We start from the raw sequence: 18,738 nt of genomic DNA, 5'->3' as shown, positions 1-18,738 counted from the left end.
GAAATTGGGGTTTGTGGCAGAGGAGAGCTCCATTGTTTTTACGTAAATAATCCAATTCACCAAACCCACAATCCTGGATTTGCGATTTCGGACCTCATCAGTACTCGCTGTGTGTGAAGGAGCCGTTTAGCTGTGTGTGATTTGGGTTAATCTCGCAAATTTGTGGACACAAATATTAGACAATATGAAAGCCGAGTACAGCGATACAGAGCGTAATCTTGCAGTCCTCAGAGACCAGTGGGAATGTTTATGCAGCTAAGTGTGCTTGTGAATATTCATGTGCCCTAATGCCTCTCAGAGTAAACGCAGGATGATGATACACTGAACCACTTCACTGGATAGACCACCTGGGGCACACAGAAGGTGCCCAGCTAAGTGTGTGGTTAAAGGCTGTGTGTGTGTGTGTGTGATAGGGTGGGTGGATACGTGGGTGTGTGCGAGTGTGCGCCTGTCTGTGTGTGCATATGTGTGTGTGTGTGTGTGTGTGCGTAAGTGCGTGTGTGTGAGAGCTTACGTAAAGCCCTGTTGTGAGAGACAGACAGAGACAGACAGAGAGACAGAGAAACAGACAGACAGACAGACAGACAGACAGACAGACAGACAGACAGACAGACAGAGAGAGAGAGAGAGAGAGAGAGAGAGAGAGAGAGAGAGAGAGACAGACAGACAGACAGACAGACAGACAGACATACAGAGAGACAGTGAGACAGACAGATGGATAGACAGGGAGGCTGGAAGAAAGACAGACAGACAGGTAGACAGAGAGACACGTAGACAGACAGACAGACAGACAGACAGACAGACAGACAGAGAGACAGAGACAGAGAGACAGAAAGACAGACAGACAGATGGATAGACAGGGAGGCAGGAAGAAAGACAGACAGAAAGGTAGACAGAGAGACACTTAGACAGACAGACAGACAGGGCAGCAGTGAGAGAAAGTGAGATCCACCATGGAGGCCTTCCATCTGTTCTGCAGAATCAAAGACATGCTACACACACACACACACACACACACACATACACACACACTCATAGGAATCCATATCGCAAGCACACACACACATGCATGAATGTCTACAGCCCTTCACACACACACACACACACACTCTCACACACACACACACACACACGTCTGAAAACCAGGGCAAAATTCTTATTTTCGAAGACACAGATCTTTATTCCGTGCTTACATCCAGTTTAAGGCTTGCAAATCTTTATGACCCTAACTAACCTTCATATAAAAGACTCCATCCTCAACAAACTAGTGAACTTTCTCAAACTCAACTCATTCTTTCATTCTTTCTCTCCCTCTCACTCTTTCTTTGGACACACGTACACACGTACACGAACACACACACATACACAGACACACACTCACACACACACGCACACACAGACACACACACACACACACAGACACAAACACTCACACACACACACACAGACACACACATACACAGAAGACTGTGTTCCACATATTGGACTATGTAAGCAGAGAGCTTTGTGGCTGCTGCCTCAGTCTCCATGGACACACACACACTCACACACACACACACACTCACCTAATGGAAACCTGTTAATGTGTAACTCCCCCCTGCACACTCACACACACACGCTCACACACACACACACACACACACACAGGAAGGTGCACTAAGAGAACATAGAGAGGCTGGGAGATCTATCATGTCAAATTACACAGAAGCCATCACCTCAGCAGAACTCATTCAAGTATTCATATTCATGTATTCATCCAGCTGACACACACACTGCTGGCACACAAAGAGTTAACGCGGGAAGGCCTCTCCATTCTGCTGTTAAACAACTGACTGGCCTCCACAGTCTGCTAGAATAGGCCTGTGTGATGTGAACATGCGGGTGTGTATGTGTAGGTGTGCGTGTATGCGTGTGTATGTATGTGTGTACCTGTGTGTCTACTTGTGTGTGCGTAGGTGTGTGTCGGTGTGTGTGTGTGTGTGTGACTGAGGGGTTGTTGCCAGGGTGAGGCCAGGAGAGAACAGCTCTCCTCAGACTGGCTGGTCACAATGCAGCCTGGATCAGCTCTGTGACCTCCACCTTGACCTCTGAGCCGGTCTCCCCCCCCCTTCCCCTTCCCCTCTCCTCCCCACCTCCCTTCCTCCCGCCCCCCCCTCCACCCCCCTCGGCCGGGGCGACAAAGGCCCGGGGATTTGACGGGGGAGTGTGACCACGCAGGGTGACACTGGCATTAAGGGGACATTCTGGGTCCGCGGGGTCGAAGGCTGGGATCGTGGGGGGGGGGTCAGGATGAATCTGTGACAGGGTCTTTATTGGGGGGGGGGGGGGGGGGGGTCAGACCGAGACCCAGGGCTACAGCTAGGCGCTAAGCTAACACACAGGCATCCTCGTCCTCCCCGCTCTCTACAGGTGCTGGCTTTGTTGCCCCCGGGGCTGGCTTCCGTTGTTGCCTCTGGCCTCTCCACACGCTAGCCGGCCGCCTCCCCACCCCCTCGGCCAACTTGCCCCCACCCAGGACCCTAATCCTGGCCCTGACACCCTGACTGGCCGCGGGGGGAACCTGCAAATGTGTCAGCCTGCATGCCATGGTCTGTCAGGACGACGGACCGCACCATGTCCAGGGCCGGTCCGGCACCACCACGCCCTCCCCCCCGTCCCCACTCCCCAGAAACCAGGGCCCCTCGGAGAGAGGGCGAGGGGTGAGGAGGGGTGCTGAGGGGTGGGGTGGGTGAGAGGAGGAAGCCGGAGTTTACAGGGCACCTATTGTGCAGTGTGTGTCAGCTGGGACACACCCTCCTTTGTGCAGCATTATTGTTGCTCCCTGGGAAACGTGGTGGTGGCTGGAACAGGTGAGAGCGCTGTAATCTCACATGCATCCACCCGAGCCCCCCAGCCCTCCACCACCCGCCCCCCGGCCCCCGGCCCCCTGCCCTACCAAACCACCAGCACCCAGCTCCCAACCTGCCAGAGGCAGAGAGAGAGAGAGAGAGAGAGAGAGAGAGAGAGAGAGAGAGAGAGAGAGAGAGAGAGAGAGAGAGAGAGAGAGAGAGAGAGAGAGAGCAAGAAAGACCAGGAAGACCAGGGAGGCTAGGGAGGCTAGGGAGGCCAGGGAGGCTAGGGAGGCTAGGGAGGCTAGGGAGGCTAGGGAGGCCAGGGAGGCTAGGGAGGCTAGGGAGGCTAGGGAGGCTAGGGAGGCTAGGGAGGCTAGGGAGGCTAAGGAGACCAGGGAGGCTAGGGAGGCCAGGGAGACCAGGAGGCCAGGGAAGCAAGGGAGACTCGGTGGGTCACGGCACAGATCTGAGATGGTTCTAGAGAACACTGGTAGGTAAATCCTGATGACTGGCGCTGATTAGCAAAGCTGTTACGTCACCTCGTATTAGCTTCTGGATTAGAATACTGTTAATACAGCAAAACACACACACATCCACACACAAACACACGCACACACACACACAAACCATACCCACTAGGCTTTAACTGCACCTGCTGTCACCCTGAGGAAGCCTCTCCTTCTAGGAGTGTTCTAGAATAGTTTTATAGAGAGTTCTAGAAGCATTTCTTTAGAAGGTGAATTTTACAGAGAGAGTTCTAGATTGTTTTTTTCTAGAAGGGTTTTAGAGTGAGAGTTGCATGGGGAGAGAGTTGAACAGGGAGAGATCTGCAGTGGAGTTCAGCTGTTGAGCGGTTGGCACCAACTCTCCTCAAAGACAGACAGATAATTACTAACCACAGGGAGGATCGCCCTCCTCTCTCTCTCTCTCTCTCTCTCTCCCCCTCCCCCCCCTCCTCTTCTCCCTCCCCCCTCCTTCTCTCCCTCCCCCTCTCTCTCTCTCTCCTACCCTACACCAGCCTGCTTGATAGAGAGCTAGGTACTGTAGCAGTCTGGTCGAATGGTCCCTCCCCACAACCCCTCCTTATCTTGCCGTCATATCTTTACGACTCGGATCTAAAATGCACTATTTTCATCGACACATTCAAGAAACCAAATATTTGTCGCTCAAATTTGGGTCTGATCTTAGCATCGTAAACGCATCCCAGCTTTTTTATGACATCTTTACAGCGTTTAAAAAAAAATTGCTCCAAACCTCTGTCCGCCATTACCAGGCTGATAGGTTTGGTGTGTCAATATTAGTCAACGCAAAGAGACACCCGCGAGCACACACACTCATAAACCTCCTCCGCCCCGGTCCGTACCAAGCACAATATCAATGTTACACACTCTTTCCCCCGAGCAAAGCTGCGTACGTCCCTGTGACCTCAGAACGACCCACGACCCCAAACCACCCCCTCTAACGTCCGCCCTGAACACGTACCGGAGAGCAGCTCCTTGAGGTGCTTGAACCAGACCTCACAGTGGTCCTCGCTCATGTTGCTGAGGTGGACGGCCTGGTCCTTCAGCTTGAGCCCCTTCCTCCGGCAGCGGAACAGCGTGATGCCCAGCAGGGTGCCTCCAGTGTGCTGGCCGGCGGAGCGTCGCCGCTTCACCTTGACGGCAAACACGTCCTTCACGTCCACACCTTCCTCCCTCGGCGCCACGCCCGACTCCCCTGGGGAGGCACACACGCGCACGGACACACACATCATGAATACACACACGTCATTAATACACACGTCATTAATTAGGGGCATTACGACTGGAAATCAAGGCAGGTAAATTCATAGTTGTTTTACTGCACAGGCACGACCAAATAAACACAAGCTGGCTTCTTGTTGGTGGTTGTGCTTGTTTTATAGGCAAGTCATTTTTCCCCTCAGATAATCACAATGCGCCCCCCCCCCCCCACACACACACACACAAATACACACACATTCCCCATTAAACAACCTGAATCTATTTCCCACACTCCGGTTCCCCCTACTCTTCGGGGGCCCCAGTCTTAATTGGCTGAGGCAGCACCTCCTCAGAGCCTCCCTACCTTACCCCCCCCCCCAGCTCACGTTACTGAACCCCCACCATCTGCTCTGCTCTGCGGCAGGCACTCTCACATTAGAACCTGCCACCTCCAACCGTTAAGGCTGCTTCGCTCCTCCTTGAAAGGGGAACCCCCGTGACAAAAAACACTTCCAAGGACCCATCTGTCTGCCTGCCTGTCTGTCTGTGTCTGTGTCTGTCTGTCTGTGTCTGTGTCTGTGTCTGTGTCTGTGTCTGTGTCTGTGTCTGTGTCTGTCTGTGTCTGTGTCTGTGTCTGTGTCTGTGTCTGTGTCTGTGTCTGTGTCTGTGTCTGTGTCTGTCTACCTACCTGCCTGTGTCTGTCGGTCTGTCGGCCTGCCTGCCTGCCTGCCCGTCTGTCTCAGTCCGTATGCCTGTCTGTCTGTCTGTCTGTCTCAGTCTGTACGCCTGTCTGTCTGTCTTTCTCTCTGCCTAAGGGACAGAGGAAACACCGACATTGAGTCCTCTCCTGTCTAGTCCTCTTCTCCCGCAATCCATCCTCTCCCCTTCAGCAGTAACTGAGGCTGCATTAGAGGCTGGTCTGGAGGCTGTCCTAGAGGCTGGTTTGTATAGATAGACGTATATATCAGAATCAGAATTGGTGTTTATTCGCCATGAAAGTTTGCACAGAAAAGGAATTTACTTTGGCAGGAGAGCCTACCCAGGCAGCCATTTTCGGCGCCAACTAGAAAAGTTACAGCATAACATGAGGAGAGAGGAGGAGAGAAAAAGGCAACCCCCAGACAATGCTCCTAGAGAAGTACAGTGTGGGAACAGGCAAAAACCTCAGCACATATGGTGGTCCTGACAGGATCAATGTGACATGTCTGATGACACCTGGTTCGAGTGAGAGAACATTGGACTGGTCTCTCTCTGGCCTCTAGGGTTCTCTGGTCTCTCTCTGATCCCTCTGGTCTCCCTGGTCTCTCTCTGGCCTCTAGGGGTTCTCTGGTCTCTCTCTGATCCCTCTGGTCTCCCTGGTCTCTCTCTGGCCTCTAGGGGTTCTCTGGTCTCTCTCTGATCCCTCTGGTCTCCCTGGTCTCTCTCTGATCCTTCTGGTCTCCCTCTTATCTCTCTCCGGTCTCGAGCTGTGACAGCATCACGTCGGTCGCAGGAAACACAAGTTGACAGACCAGGGCGTGCAGACTTCAAGTTAGCAGGTCCTGCTCCGGCAACAGAGAAGATCTTAGTGAAGAAGACACTCATGCATCTCTGTCTGTTTGCCTCTCTCACTGGAGATGACGCCTGACATGACGCACCTCACACACACACACACACACACACACACCACACACACACACTCACACACACACACACCTCCTGGAGACCCATGTGACTCCAGATGGAGACAAGCTTCCTCCCAGCAGCCTTCTGACTCAGGAGGTCGGCCTCTCGTCAGCTCAACACCAGATGGACACACACACACACCAACACACACACATACACACACACACACCAACACACACACACACCAACACACACATCAATACACAGACCAAAGCACAAGCACACACACCAATTCACACCAACACACACACACAAACACCAACACACACGCACGGCAACACACAGCAGCACAAACACACACGCCAAGGATGGGCCTGGAGGACCAGAGGAAGTCCTCACCCGAGCCTGTGAGTCGGATCCTTCTCTTTGTGTTCTCCTCCACGCCCGTAAGGGAGGTTGGAGGCCCAGTCCTATCCCAGATCAGTCCACCCCTGGGGGGGTTGAAACCTATCCAGTCCCCTCCCCAGCCCTGCCAGCCCCCCCCCCCCCCCCCTCCTCCCCAGCCCTGGCTGTCTCCACCCGCACCCCCCCCCCCCCCTCCTCCCCTAGCCCATGCCAGCCCCCCGTCCCCTCCCAAGCTCTGCCAACCCCTCCAGACCCGTGGTGAACACAACCATGTGGTTCTCAGTGTGAAGCCTGGGATCATCGTCTCCACCTGTGACACACACCCACACCCATGCCCACGCTCAGATGCACGCGCGTCACACTCGCCCGAGCGCGCACATCGCACACGTCGTCTGCCTCGTGTCGACAGGATCATATTGTTGACTGTTTTGAAGCCCCCGGGAAGTGACTGGCGCGCGTTTGTTCCTGTTGTGTAATGAGACTGTCAGTGTGTGTCCCACGTCTAATACACGGCAGTCACGCCTCCTCTGAACCCTGACTGGGCCCCAGCTAGAGCTCATCAGGCACGCAGCAGGCCGTCATCCTCCCATCTACACACCAGCTTCAACGTATCGAGGTTGGGCTTTTATGGGACGAGCGTTGACTCTGCAGCTGTACGGAGCCGTACACGGGCTCAGAGCTAACGGTTTCAAAAAAAGATTCCTTTCCTGAAGCATAACTTGTGTTTGTATGCCTTTTATTATAATCATCTCTACCGGAATACATTTACATAAATGAAAGACATTTTAGTATAAAGTACATCCTTTATATCCTCACAGACAGGAAAGTAAAACTAAAAATGAACCTCATTCTTAATTTCACCTTGCTTTCACAACACACAAAGCTTGTCCTCTTGTGGAATGGCATTAAACCTGTTGGTGTCTTGGGCCAATGGTAATGTTCCTGAACATAACATGTTCAACATGTTATGTTGAACATGTTATGGGATAACAGGTTATGTTATGGGATAACAGGGATATTTGTCTTTTGTTAAAATTATATTTTTAATTATACTTCACAAGATGGTCTAGAGTAGGCTGTTTTGGGGTGTCTGGCTGGTTTTAAACAGGCTGTTTTGGGATGTCTGGCTGGTTTTAAACAGGCTGTTTTGGGATGTCCGGCTGGTTTTAAACAGGCTGTTTTGGGGTGTCTGGCTGGTTTTAAACAGGCTGTTTTGGGATGTCTGGCTGGTTTTAAACAGGCTGTTTTGGGATGTCCGGCTGGTTTTAAACAGGCTGTTTTGGGGTGTCTGGCTGGTTTTAAACAGGCTGTTTTGGGATGTCTGGCTGGTTTTAAACAGGCTGTTTTGGGATGTCTGGCTGGTTTTAAACAGGCTGTTTTGGGATGTCTGGCTGGTTTTAAACAGGCTGTTTTGGGATGTCTGGCTGGTTTTAAACAGGCTGTTTTGGGATGTCTGGCTGGTTTTAAACAGGCTGTTTTGGGATGTCTGGCTGGTGTTAGTTCTCTGACTGCCTCCTGAGGGAGCAGGATCAGAGATCACATCATGATGATCTATCTTTAAACATCAAACCACATCACACACCCCTGACAGCTCACCAGTCAACTGGACAGAAACCCTTAGTCCTGTACACAACCCCCTCTACCCTAACGCCGACTCTCTTCTCTCCCATCCTCTCTTGCCCTCCCTCCCTCCCTCTTTTTCGCTGAAGCCGTTTATTATCTAGGCCATCGGCAAAACTGTACACCAGTGCAGTAAGAAGTTTGTTCCTCAAGAAAATTGTCTTTTCCTATTTACACATAAGAACACGCACTTCCGAAGAGTAGAGTATGCTGGCTGAAATCCACACACACAGAGGTCAGGAGACTTAAGGCCAACAGCACACACATTACCCATGCTGTGTTGTGTGTGTGTTGTGTGTGTGTGTGTTTGTGTGTCTGTGTTTTCCAGTTATGGTGGTCTTGTCACCAGTCATGAACAGTAGCATTGAGAGAGCAGGTCTGAGAACAAGGAGTGAGATAAAGACAGGTCATATTTCACAGATTCAAACCTGTTATCCCCAGGCAGAATTACACACGCAGACACACACACTGAGTCCAGCCAATCACACCCCAGGAAGATGCCCAGCCAATCAGCTCGGGTGGTGGATTTTTGGCTGTTTTGCGTGAGCATTTGGTGAAGGCCATAGGGGGTTATTAGAAGCATGCTTTCTGGGTAATGAGACTTTGTGTGTGTGTGTGTGTGTGTGTGTGTGCCAGTGCGTGCTGGCGTAATACCATTAGCCTGGATCACTGCTAAAGAAGCAGGCTTCTAAAGCTGCTCCAGAACCTAACTCCACTACTCTAAACAATAACAACCACAACCACAACAACAATAACATCAACACAGGAAGGCTGTTTACCAAGCTCTCCAGCATGCTTGATATATCTCCCTGAGTGTGTGATGTAGCAGGCTGGGCAACCATGGCCAGCTGCCTGCCTGGAGTCTGCTTGATGCACTGAACTGAAAGCATTTCAAGTCCAAACTAGAGAATAATGGACTCGGTTGATGATGAATCCAATCAAACGGAGCATATCCCGTAATTGGGAAGGAGTGGTCGTGTACGTGCGAACGGATTTGGATTGTGAGTCTTTCTGGTCCGATGGATGAGACAGGTTGCCATGGAGCTTCGCGTTCCCGGCAGCTACGGTGGTGGAGGGGCCGCCCTCTGTGATCACCGCTACCGCTAACTGCGGTCTTGGAAGATTGTGTGTTTTGTGCGTCTCTCTGTGTGTGTGTGTGTCTGTGTGTGAGTGATTGTCTGTTTTTGTGTGCGTGAGAGTGTGCTTGTCTGTGTGTGCGCGTGCGCGCCCGCGCGTGTCTGAGTGTGCGTGTATTATCACTGAGGTGTTATCATGCTATCACTCCACACCAAAGTCCCGTTGACAAACAGGTCCTGTTCTTCCTCTGAGATGAGTAATGCGGTCTATGACTAATAATCCATCCTAATCCACACAGACTAAACACTGTTAGAGAGAAGCGTTCTCTGCTGGAGGCTGACCCTGTTCTGCGCTGCCCCTCCTCCCAGGGACGGGCCTCAGGCCCTGGGCCCCGGGGCCCCCAGCGATGGCCCTGTCATGTCAGATATGTATGGGTGTGCTTGGAGGTGCAGATGGCCGTGTGGGGTATCATTTACTTGGGCGCTTGCTAAGTGAGGGCCGGACGGCCAGATGCTATACTTTAGGTGGTCTCACCAAAAACTCCATCTCTGTTACCTCTCCAGCTGTCCCCTAGCAGCGCCTGGCACACACACACACACGCACGTACGCACATCGACACACAAATGTGCACACACACACACACACAAATGAGCATACACACACACCGACCCTTGTGTGAACACACGGTCTTCTGCCTATCGTTTATCTACATCGCTCAGTGGCTTATCTAACCAGGAAACTCAAACACACGGACTAAAACACTGCATGGTAAACAACATGAGCTCCAATCACTGTAGGCCTACATCAGTGGTCAGCAGGCAGTATAGACGCACACACCCGATCACACGGTTATACATACGTATATATGTGGACCACATGGATATACATATGTATATATGTGTGTGTGTGCGGGTGTGTGCGTCTATACTGCCTATATAGGGAGCCTGAAGAAAAAAATATGTTTGCTGTGCAAGCTATTCGGACAAGCAGTTTTTAGGTGTAAAACAGTAGTGAACTCCACCCAAAATAGTAAACATGTATGATACAAAACATTGGCAACTTTGGCAAAACATTTATTGCATGGATGAACTTGGCATCTGTGAGCCACCAGCATTACCCAGAGCTTCGTATTGTACTACTGTCTCAAGGTGAAGAACAGAGGGCTGGATTCTGGTCTCGGTTTGTTACTGTGGTCAGCACAGATGCTCTGCTGACTATGTTACTGCAGGTTGTTATGGTCTCAGGTAGCTAAACAACATTAGACCATTAGTGCCGCTAAGCCATGTAGTAGGAATACGAGCATGGACCACAACAGTTTCTGTGAAGATTTCCCCAAACGTCATCCACAGGAAAATGAGGCAAAACAAGTACTGAAGTGTTTAATATTCACCACAAAGTGTGTGTGTGTGAGGGGGGGTATATGTGTCTGTGTGAATGTGTATGTGTGTGTACATGTGTGTGTCTCTACTGCATGTCTCAAGACGGTCTCACTGAGATGGGCCACAACACAACCTTGCCATGCTTCACAATGTGACTGAGGCGACTGTCACGTCACAAACGCACTTGCCAAAGACAAGCAGGGCAACACCACGTGACCGGGGCCAGATTTGATCACTTGTCAGGTCTCTGTGCATTTAGTATGTCTGAAAGGCCATTAGAGAACTTTGAGCGCCTGAAAAGTTCGGGTTTTATTTTCAATCGTCATTCACGTTTGTGTTGATGTCAGGCGGTCCGCTTAGCTGGAAAATATATGCGGGTGATTGTCATGGAAACAGTCAACACTAGCTCACCTGTAGGGGTCTCGGGCTGGATAGGCGTCCACGTCACTCTTCTAGGAGTCAGCAACACGTCGTGACTCTTTTTACCAATCTGAAATATGCCCCTAACGATAGGCTCGTCCGAGTTATAGTCGATACACCGCTTTTCTATCTGCCGCTCAGCACGCTGAGGAGAATCCTCGGAGCGGATCAGCGGGGCAGAGCCCGCGGGCTTCTCCTGTTGCTGTTTCCTCTTTTTCTTTTTCTTCTTCGCGCGACTGCCCTCAGTAATGGAAGACACCGGTTGCGTCTCGTGAAGTTCCTCCTGGCTCTCGGACCGAGTATTTATCGATTTGTGCGGAGACTCGAACATGATCTGATCTAAACGTAAACAGCAAAGTAGTATTTCCGCTGTTGTTCCTTGAGATTTACTTGGCCGCTCAGCGCGTGCCCGCGGCGGTAACGCTAAACCACGGCAGGTCCATCGGTGAAACTTCCCCTTGGCCTGACTGTAGTCCTCTTGCGGTGCGCGCCCCAGTGGAGTGTCAGTTCCATCGGGTATGCGCCCCCCAACCAGCCAGGAATGATCACTGCTCGAATCGGTTTATCTTATGTAGGCCTAATACTGCTCACCTGCATTTTAGTCTAAGTGGAAAATAACCAATGGGTCATACAGAAAATATAATTCAGAAAGGGGATGGAAAATACATTCAATTTGGCAATTGTAGACATTCTGCATATGGGCTAAATGACGTGTATACAGCCAACGTGTAATAGCTTTAGCTTTATGCCAAACCCAATGAATTGACTGATATTGTAGTGTGGGATAGCCTACTTGTACCATGGCTGGTTTATACTACAAATGCGTGAGATTCAATGAGTGGGAGAAAATAAAATAGTGTTGTATTTCTTAAAGTTTTGGCTATACAGCGGAATCCTCTGGGTCTGTCAGTTGAATATTTGCGCATCCACATTACAACAGTGTATCCTACTCAATATCCACCATGAACGCAGTGACCTTTTAATTGTCCTCAGGGGTTGATTAAGCAGGGCTGGAATAGGGAGGTAACGGTCGACGCAGCTGTGACGCTTGTTTCGATGTTAGAACAGTACCATGAACAGGGCCGGATGCCCCGCCGCATGGGCCCAAGCCCAGATTCACGGTAGAGGTTTTGGTGAAAGTCTCGAATGTACACTGACTGAAAATACGATGTGCTGAATAAACAACCTTTTCATCGAGATTCATAACAATAATGGATATTAATGTATTTGTCTCTTTTAGTAGGCTAAACATGTATGTATTATTTCTTTCCATCTGCTTCGAAATTTAAATCTTCCAAACTTGTGATGTGTTGAAATTAATTGCACACAGACAGCATTGGACTGTGAAGGCCTATCTCCTGCTTGTGCTCACGCGTCCCCTAATATCCTAAAAGCCCCCGTGTGCCATCAAATTAGATATGGATGGAGCCTATGTTTAGTGTTTCGTGGGGCTGCGGGGTGCAGGAGGGGACGTTGAACAATTCAATCCTCTCAGCGTTTATCCGGGGCCCGTGTCATGCGTGTGTCGCTGTGGAGGTGCACCAAGTTTATCTGTCACCGGTAGTTGTTCCATTTCTGCACACAAAGCTTGAGAATATCGCCACCATATTGGCGCAGACTGGTGGTGTTGCCGATGATAGAAGTGTTAGGTTATGCAGAGAGTGCTCGTGCATAAACAAGATCATTTTCATAAATTAAAACCTTCCTGCAGAAGGAACATCTGTGCCCCTCGCACTCTATGTAGGGGATGGAAGACTGGAGGCTGCCCCCCTCGCGCTGACTGACGGCTGGGACCGCGAGCACGGCGGGCTAAACGCTCGGTTTGTCCTTGAGCGCTAGAGCCAACGAGGGCGGCAGATAGTTTTCACATTGATTCCAAGGCACAATATCACAAAGACATATTCTCCGTCGCATTGAGCTGCTTCATAGGGGTACGTTTGTAGCTCATGCATATGACTTAATGTGTAGGCTACTCCCAGTAGGCTTTAATTTAAACAAATGTATACATTTATTACTATAGCCTGAGAACATAAGTTTGCTAAAATAGCCACCTTGGAGAATGTAACTTATTTATCTTACTAGTGTTGTGCTTGATTGATAACAAATTCAAAAAATAGTGTGTCGATTTTTATCTGAGTCAAATAAATGATATGGCCTACTAACTAGCCTAACCTATGCATATTAATACGTGTAGTACTGAACAGTTTAGGCAGTCTACATTTGCTGCCTTGCTTGTGTCCCTGCGGCTGTAATAGGCCACTAAATCCAGAATCCAGACGGAATAATAGGCTCGTCATTCACTTTTATTCTACACATAATCCCGGGCCTCCTGGGATTTATACGCATACATTAATCTCAGAGGAATTACAATATGAACACTTCAATCACTCGGAGGATAACTGAAATCTTCAAAATAATCCGTATTGGTCTGAAAACAAATTTATATTCCGATTGCGTACGTAACACTGCAGACACACAAAGATTAAAAGCCATTTTTATGATGTCGAACCAACTTCACTCTATAGCCTAGCCTCTGAGTGTGTTTCCACATGCAATAACACACGGAGGATAACATAAATCTGCTGTATGACTGTCCAGCGTTGATTAACAGTTGGTTCATGGCCACTGCTTATAAATGTACGGTGAAAGTTTTTGCATGGAAGGCCAAGCATTTCTGTGCTTTGTATTGCAATAAGGCCTTTAAATGTAGACTTACTCAAACTTCTGAATTGTTTGGAATAATTAGTTTTGGGAAATATTTTAGCCCATTTCAGTGCAACCTAAATACAGTTTTGCTTTAAGGCAACATTTGTAGAATGTGTTGCCCATCTGGTAAATAAATACAGTTGCTTAAAACGGTTGAAATGTTATATGAAGAAGAGACGTGTGTCTGTTTTTATAAAACATACATGGACTAGCGTGCACTATGGGCTCTATAGGAACTTGACATAAAAAAAGAAATTCAGGCTTCTATACAAAGTCACAAGAGGATAATTTGAGTGTGTATAGATAGAGCAGTTGCAAAATGCAGTTTGAAAAATATAGAAATCTTTATTAATTTGTATTGGCCAAGTACTGGTTTAAAAATTGCATAGTTTCCAAATTATTGCTTGTGGTTTTGTGGTACGATAAATCAACACATTCTGAGTAAAGTCGTCTAGAGACCATACCATAAAGAAGCGCTATAGAACACAGAAGGTGAGCAAGCTGTATAATCTCGCTCGTCCTAAAGGCAGTACAATAAATACATACAGAAGAACAAGCCAGAAATCACTGCTATTTGTGACACAGGATTACATGACGCGCATAAAGTCTTTAACGATAGATTGTATATATTCACGAATCATGAAATATCGCATTGAGTTGGGCGTTCATGACCCGCTCGTGATGCGTGTGTCCATCGTAGGACATGAGGTTGTCCATTGGGATCTCGCACCGCTGCGCCGAACTGGGGTACAAGGGCGCGTGGCCCTGCGCTCCCGCCAGACCAGCCGCCTGGTAGTGCATGGAGAAGGCATAGTTCTTCTCGAACTCTGATGAAGGCTCGTGTTTGAAGGAAAAGTTTCCGTTCACGCTCAACGGAGGGCTTAAGGGTCCGTCAAATGACGGACTAGTGCAGTCTGTCAGGGCGGTTTCGAAGAACGGCTCCAGCGCGCTGCCGTAGGAGTGCGGCTTGACGTGAAATATGTGGGAGCTGTCCATCGTACCGTAGGGTGGGCTGGGAAGACCTGGGGTTTGGTAGGAGTAGGGATGCGCAGCAAACGACGCACCTGGGGGTTGCATATGACCGGGCAGCTCCTGTGACTGCTCGGGGAGGAAGGTGCGGGGATTCAGCTGCAGGCACCCCGCCACCAGGTTGGTTGTGGGCTGGGACAGGCCTTTGCACAGGGCCTGGACGAAGGACATTAGGTCCGGACTTTTCCCGGAGCGCAGGATCTCAGACAGGGCCCAGATGTAATTCTTAGCCAGACGCAGCGTCTCGATCTTGGATAGCTTCTGTGTCTTGGAGTAGCACGGCACAATTTTACGCAAACTCTCCAACGCGTCGTTGAGCCCGTGCATGCGGTTCCTCTCACGCGCGTTAGCCTTCATGCGCCTCATCTTAAACCTCTGCACCCTGGCTTTTGTCATTTTCTTCTTCTTTGGTCCTCGTCGTTTTGGCTTCTGAGCGTCGCCCTCCTCTTCCTCTTCCTCTTCGTCATCATCATCCTCATCGAGACGGTTGAACTCTTCCTCGTCTTCGTCCTCCATGTCTCCCGCCAGTTCCTCGTGAGCCTTGCTGTTCTTCTCCGGGTCGTTCTCGTCTTGGGACCCGTGACCGTCCTCGGGCCAGGTCGTCGAGTCTTGAGGGTCGGACAACATGGTTTCCTCCGTGTACGACTTCGTCATGTCTCAAATCTGAAACAGAAATGACATATTAAAAAAATGAACTGTTGTCCACGACATCATTTGGAAACAAGTGGCCAAATATTCTACACATTTAAATACTGTAGCCTAATTATTCAGTAAATTATTCTGAAAAATACATCTTGTCAACATCCAGTTATCTTCTCTTGGTTATTATCTTTCTCACTTATTGTAACTGATTCATCAGATTATAGAAGGATTACATTTAATATCCACACACATGTACAAACATGCCTCATTCGAAGAGCATCATTCAGGCTTTATAGAGTTTTGCAATAGACAACGTGAGGCAATGTTTAAAATATATGTTAAACATACGCTATACAACGTAAATTTGTATTATTGTATATAATATTTAACAAAAGGTTAATGACAAAATAAACAATATAAAAGCGTTTACAATTCTGAAGAGGGCAAACAACTTATATGAAATTCCCTATTCAAATCCTGATCAAAGTAAACTGTTGTTTAATTTCCTACAAAATACATCAAATGGACTTGGCCAGGTAAATCTGAGTGGTTCTCCCTACGTGTCTGTAACAGGTGACATGCTGCATCACTTCAGAACACTGCCTGTCGGACTCAAAACGCACCTCAACAACCCTCCACGAAGTGAACAGAAATACGGCACACGCACAACAAACCGCGGACAAACGAAAGAGAAAAGACGTCAGTGGAGAGAGATGTGGCATACCTGTGTTTGCGAAAGCAGTTCTGAGCCGGGCATTCCCCTGTAGGTGTGTGTTCTCCTGTGTAGATGCTGATGTGATGGGGCGCTCCTCGGATGCTGAGGTTATATAGCCTCGTCGCCGAGGCTGAGAGGGAGGACGGGGCCGAGGCTGAGGCTAAGGCTGGGGCTGGGTGGAGAGGTGAGCAGAGATGTCTGTGGCTGATCATCATAATACCGCCGCAACCAGGCTCCTCCTCCCCAACACTCCGGCACGCGCCATATGGTCGCCTACGTCGTGCAAAACGGCCCCAAGCGTCACGTGACATCTTCCATTTGTATTCGCCAAAGCTCTGTATTCCATCCCTTTGTGGCTTGAAGAAAGTGGCCATCTGTCGCCAGTTAGAGACTCCGCGGACCTGTTTGCACCCGCAGGACGAATTAACCCTTTCGAGCATAGGACATATTCAATCACAACTCATTCTCGCGCCCAGAACTCTGCCCACGTGTGCCCTCTGTGCATACTTTTTTAATCTCAAACTAGGTCTCATAATTATGGCATATATTTACAAATGACTGTGAGAGCATTGCGTGTCTGTCGAAGAAGCATTTAGGCCAGAACAGGCCTTTCTTATTCACAGGCCCGACGAGGCCGATACGCTGATTCTTACCTCTTCCTAATCATGTAGACATTATTATTAAAATATTACACAGCCTAATCTTTTATTTCCAATATTCATCCAACATCATATTTTGGCTAGGCTACTTCAAGGTCAGTATAGCTCTACTAAAACCGATTATTTAAAATAGAGTTGTCGACGATATCACTGAAGGTCAGTAAACCTTGTATAAGTCTGTTGAGAGTTGGTTTGATAAAGTACCGGGCCATTGTTGTGTCTCTGGCAACGCGTGATGTTTGCTGAACGTCCAGACCGGAGGAGCTGAAGTAATGAGGCCCCGCGCTCCAAACTGCTGGTCGGCACGCGAGTCGCACGCGCACTAACAAAAGCTTGTTTCACGGCTCACTAGGCGGATCCAACGTCCAAAATCTGCTGTCTTCTGTTCAATAAAACACCCAACCAAATCGACGTGTTGACCGTTGAACAGACAGCGGAACTAGAGACTTCAGATTAATAAATAAATCGTTTAAATATAGAAGACAGAGGCTGATAAGTTGTATCAAATTTTGAAAATAATTTAGTTTATATAATAATATCTGCACTCAGTCAGGCCCTATCACCTGGTTACATATAGAAACTCTGAAATAGAACTAAATGCGTAAATGAGAACAAATTGGGTCTGGTCTAAATCAGGATGCAAAACAACCATAATGTGCAACATACTCAGTAATAATAAATAGGCCTGTTTTAAATCCATTATAGTCATCTTTGCAGAAAACAAAATTCCCCTTAGGGTAAACGATTTCAAAAACGAATTCAACTAATTGTCAGAGACAGTCAAAACTGTCTGCGCAACTTAAAACATGTCAATAATGTTTACAGCTTCTGATTAACTGGGAAAAATCCATCCTTTATTTCGGAAGTGTTTGCATAGCTCTGATTCATTTCAGTCTAAGCTGTAGCCTATAACATCTGTTCTGCTGGAGAGCACGGAGTGCATGGCTGCAGTAGGTCATAACTAGGGAACAGTTAAGTGGCCAACCTCCATGCCTATAACGCCCAGACTGCTGCATGGCCAGCTTATCTCTTCTTTCCCATAAAAACACCAAGTTGTGTCGGTCGAAAGTCCGCGGTATGACACGCTATCTCTCCGTTACCATGTTAACCAGGTCAGCACTGCAGTTCAGCACCACGAACAGCTACTCTAAGCGGAGGAAACGTATCGACAATCTTCTGATTTAAGCTATTTTAACAAGTACCAGACCATAACTGATTATTACGTGAAGATGTTTTATCATTCATTGGGGCCGTTATTAATATTGGTTATTATTATTCCAATGTAAGCCGTGGGGAGACACGGACACGTATTTGCCTACACTATTTAGCCTTGCCCTTAATCCAGCCGAGCCAGAGTCAGATCCATCCAACTACAAGTTAAATCCAATAACTGTTTGTGGGAATTCGCATTCTGACAAGAAACGAAATCCAATAGTTGAAATTGCTCTGGGTCTATCGAATTGTTTCTATCCAAGACGTTATGAGCTTAGCACACGCACCAGGCGCTTGCCAATGCCATTCCGAACAGTGTGTTTGTTCATGGCTGTGCTTTCTCGGCCCCCGGTATGAATATGATGATGTGACCTTCTCTTCTACAGCCCTAATCAACCGAGCCCGTCCCAGAGCGCGAACCCCTGCGTCCCGACCAACCAATGGCCTTCCGCCTCGTTTGGCACTCAAATTGGACTAATGCCTCTCCCTCATCTCGTTACACCTTCATCACACTAATTGCTTATGCAAAAATGCAGATTTGTATTAATTAGTTACTCCGCTGATTGGGTCTTTGGTATTAGCGTGTAATAAATCAGGTTGGAAGGTATGTGGGCTGCAGCTGTGGCTCGAACGGATATGGTTGCACTGAGAGGGCCTTCCTTCCGGCGCACTCGGATTCCAGGTAGAGACACCTGCTGCAGGCACGTGCCCCTCTGA

The 18,738-nt window shown here is 48.8% G+C and overlaps 2 protein-coding genes across 2 annotated transcripts in view; both read right to left on the bottom strand.

The window, feature by feature from the left end:
* The window catches only part of cerkl (ceramide kinase-like), a 16,193-nt gene extending 4,679 nt beyond the window's left edge, over nt 1–11,514 (bottom strand). Inside the window, exons 1-2 of the mRNA XM_047046003.1 lie at nt 11,050–11,514; nt 4,314–4,547 (exon numbers count right to left, since the gene is read on the bottom strand). Of these exons, the coding sequence (XP_046901959.1) occupies nt 4,314–4,547; nt 11,050–11,389 (574 nt within the window). The 5' untranslated portion in view covers nt 11,390–11,514. The remainder of the gene's footprint in view (nt 1–4,313; nt 4,548–11,049) is intronic.
* Nucleotides 11,515–13,793: 2,279 nt separating this feature from the next.
* neurod1 (neuronal differentiation 1) lies at nt 13,794–16,254 on the bottom strand. The gene is made up of 2 exons (XM_047047254.1): nt 16,160–16,254; nt 13,794–15,456 (listed from the first exon to the last, which is right to left on the bottom strand). The coding sequence occupies exon 2, from the start codon at nt 15,445–15,447 to the stop codon at nt 14,395–14,397; it is 1,053 nt and encodes a 350-aa protein (XP_046903210.1). The 5' UTR covers nt 15,448–15,456; nt 16,160–16,254; the 3' UTR covers nt 13,794–14,394.
* Nucleotides 16,255–18,738: the final 2,484 nt, after the last annotated feature.

This window comes from Hypomesus transpacificus, chromosome 23 (genome assembly GCF_021917145.1).
Source record: "Hypomesus transpacificus isolate Combined female chromosome 23, fHypTra1, whole genome shotgun sequence".
Classification (NCBI taxonomy): domain Eukaryota; kingdom Metazoa; phylum Chordata; class Actinopteri; order Osmeriformes; family Osmeridae; genus Hypomesus; species Hypomesus transpacificus.
This window is presented reverse-complemented; position numbering and strand designations above follow the sequence as displayed.

What these genes read in the sequence shown, in the direction of transcription:
- neurod1 (XM_047047254.1), bottom strand. Translation starts at nt 15,447, where the DNA reads ATGACGAAGTCGTACACGGAGGAAACCATGTTGTCCGACCCTCAAGAC.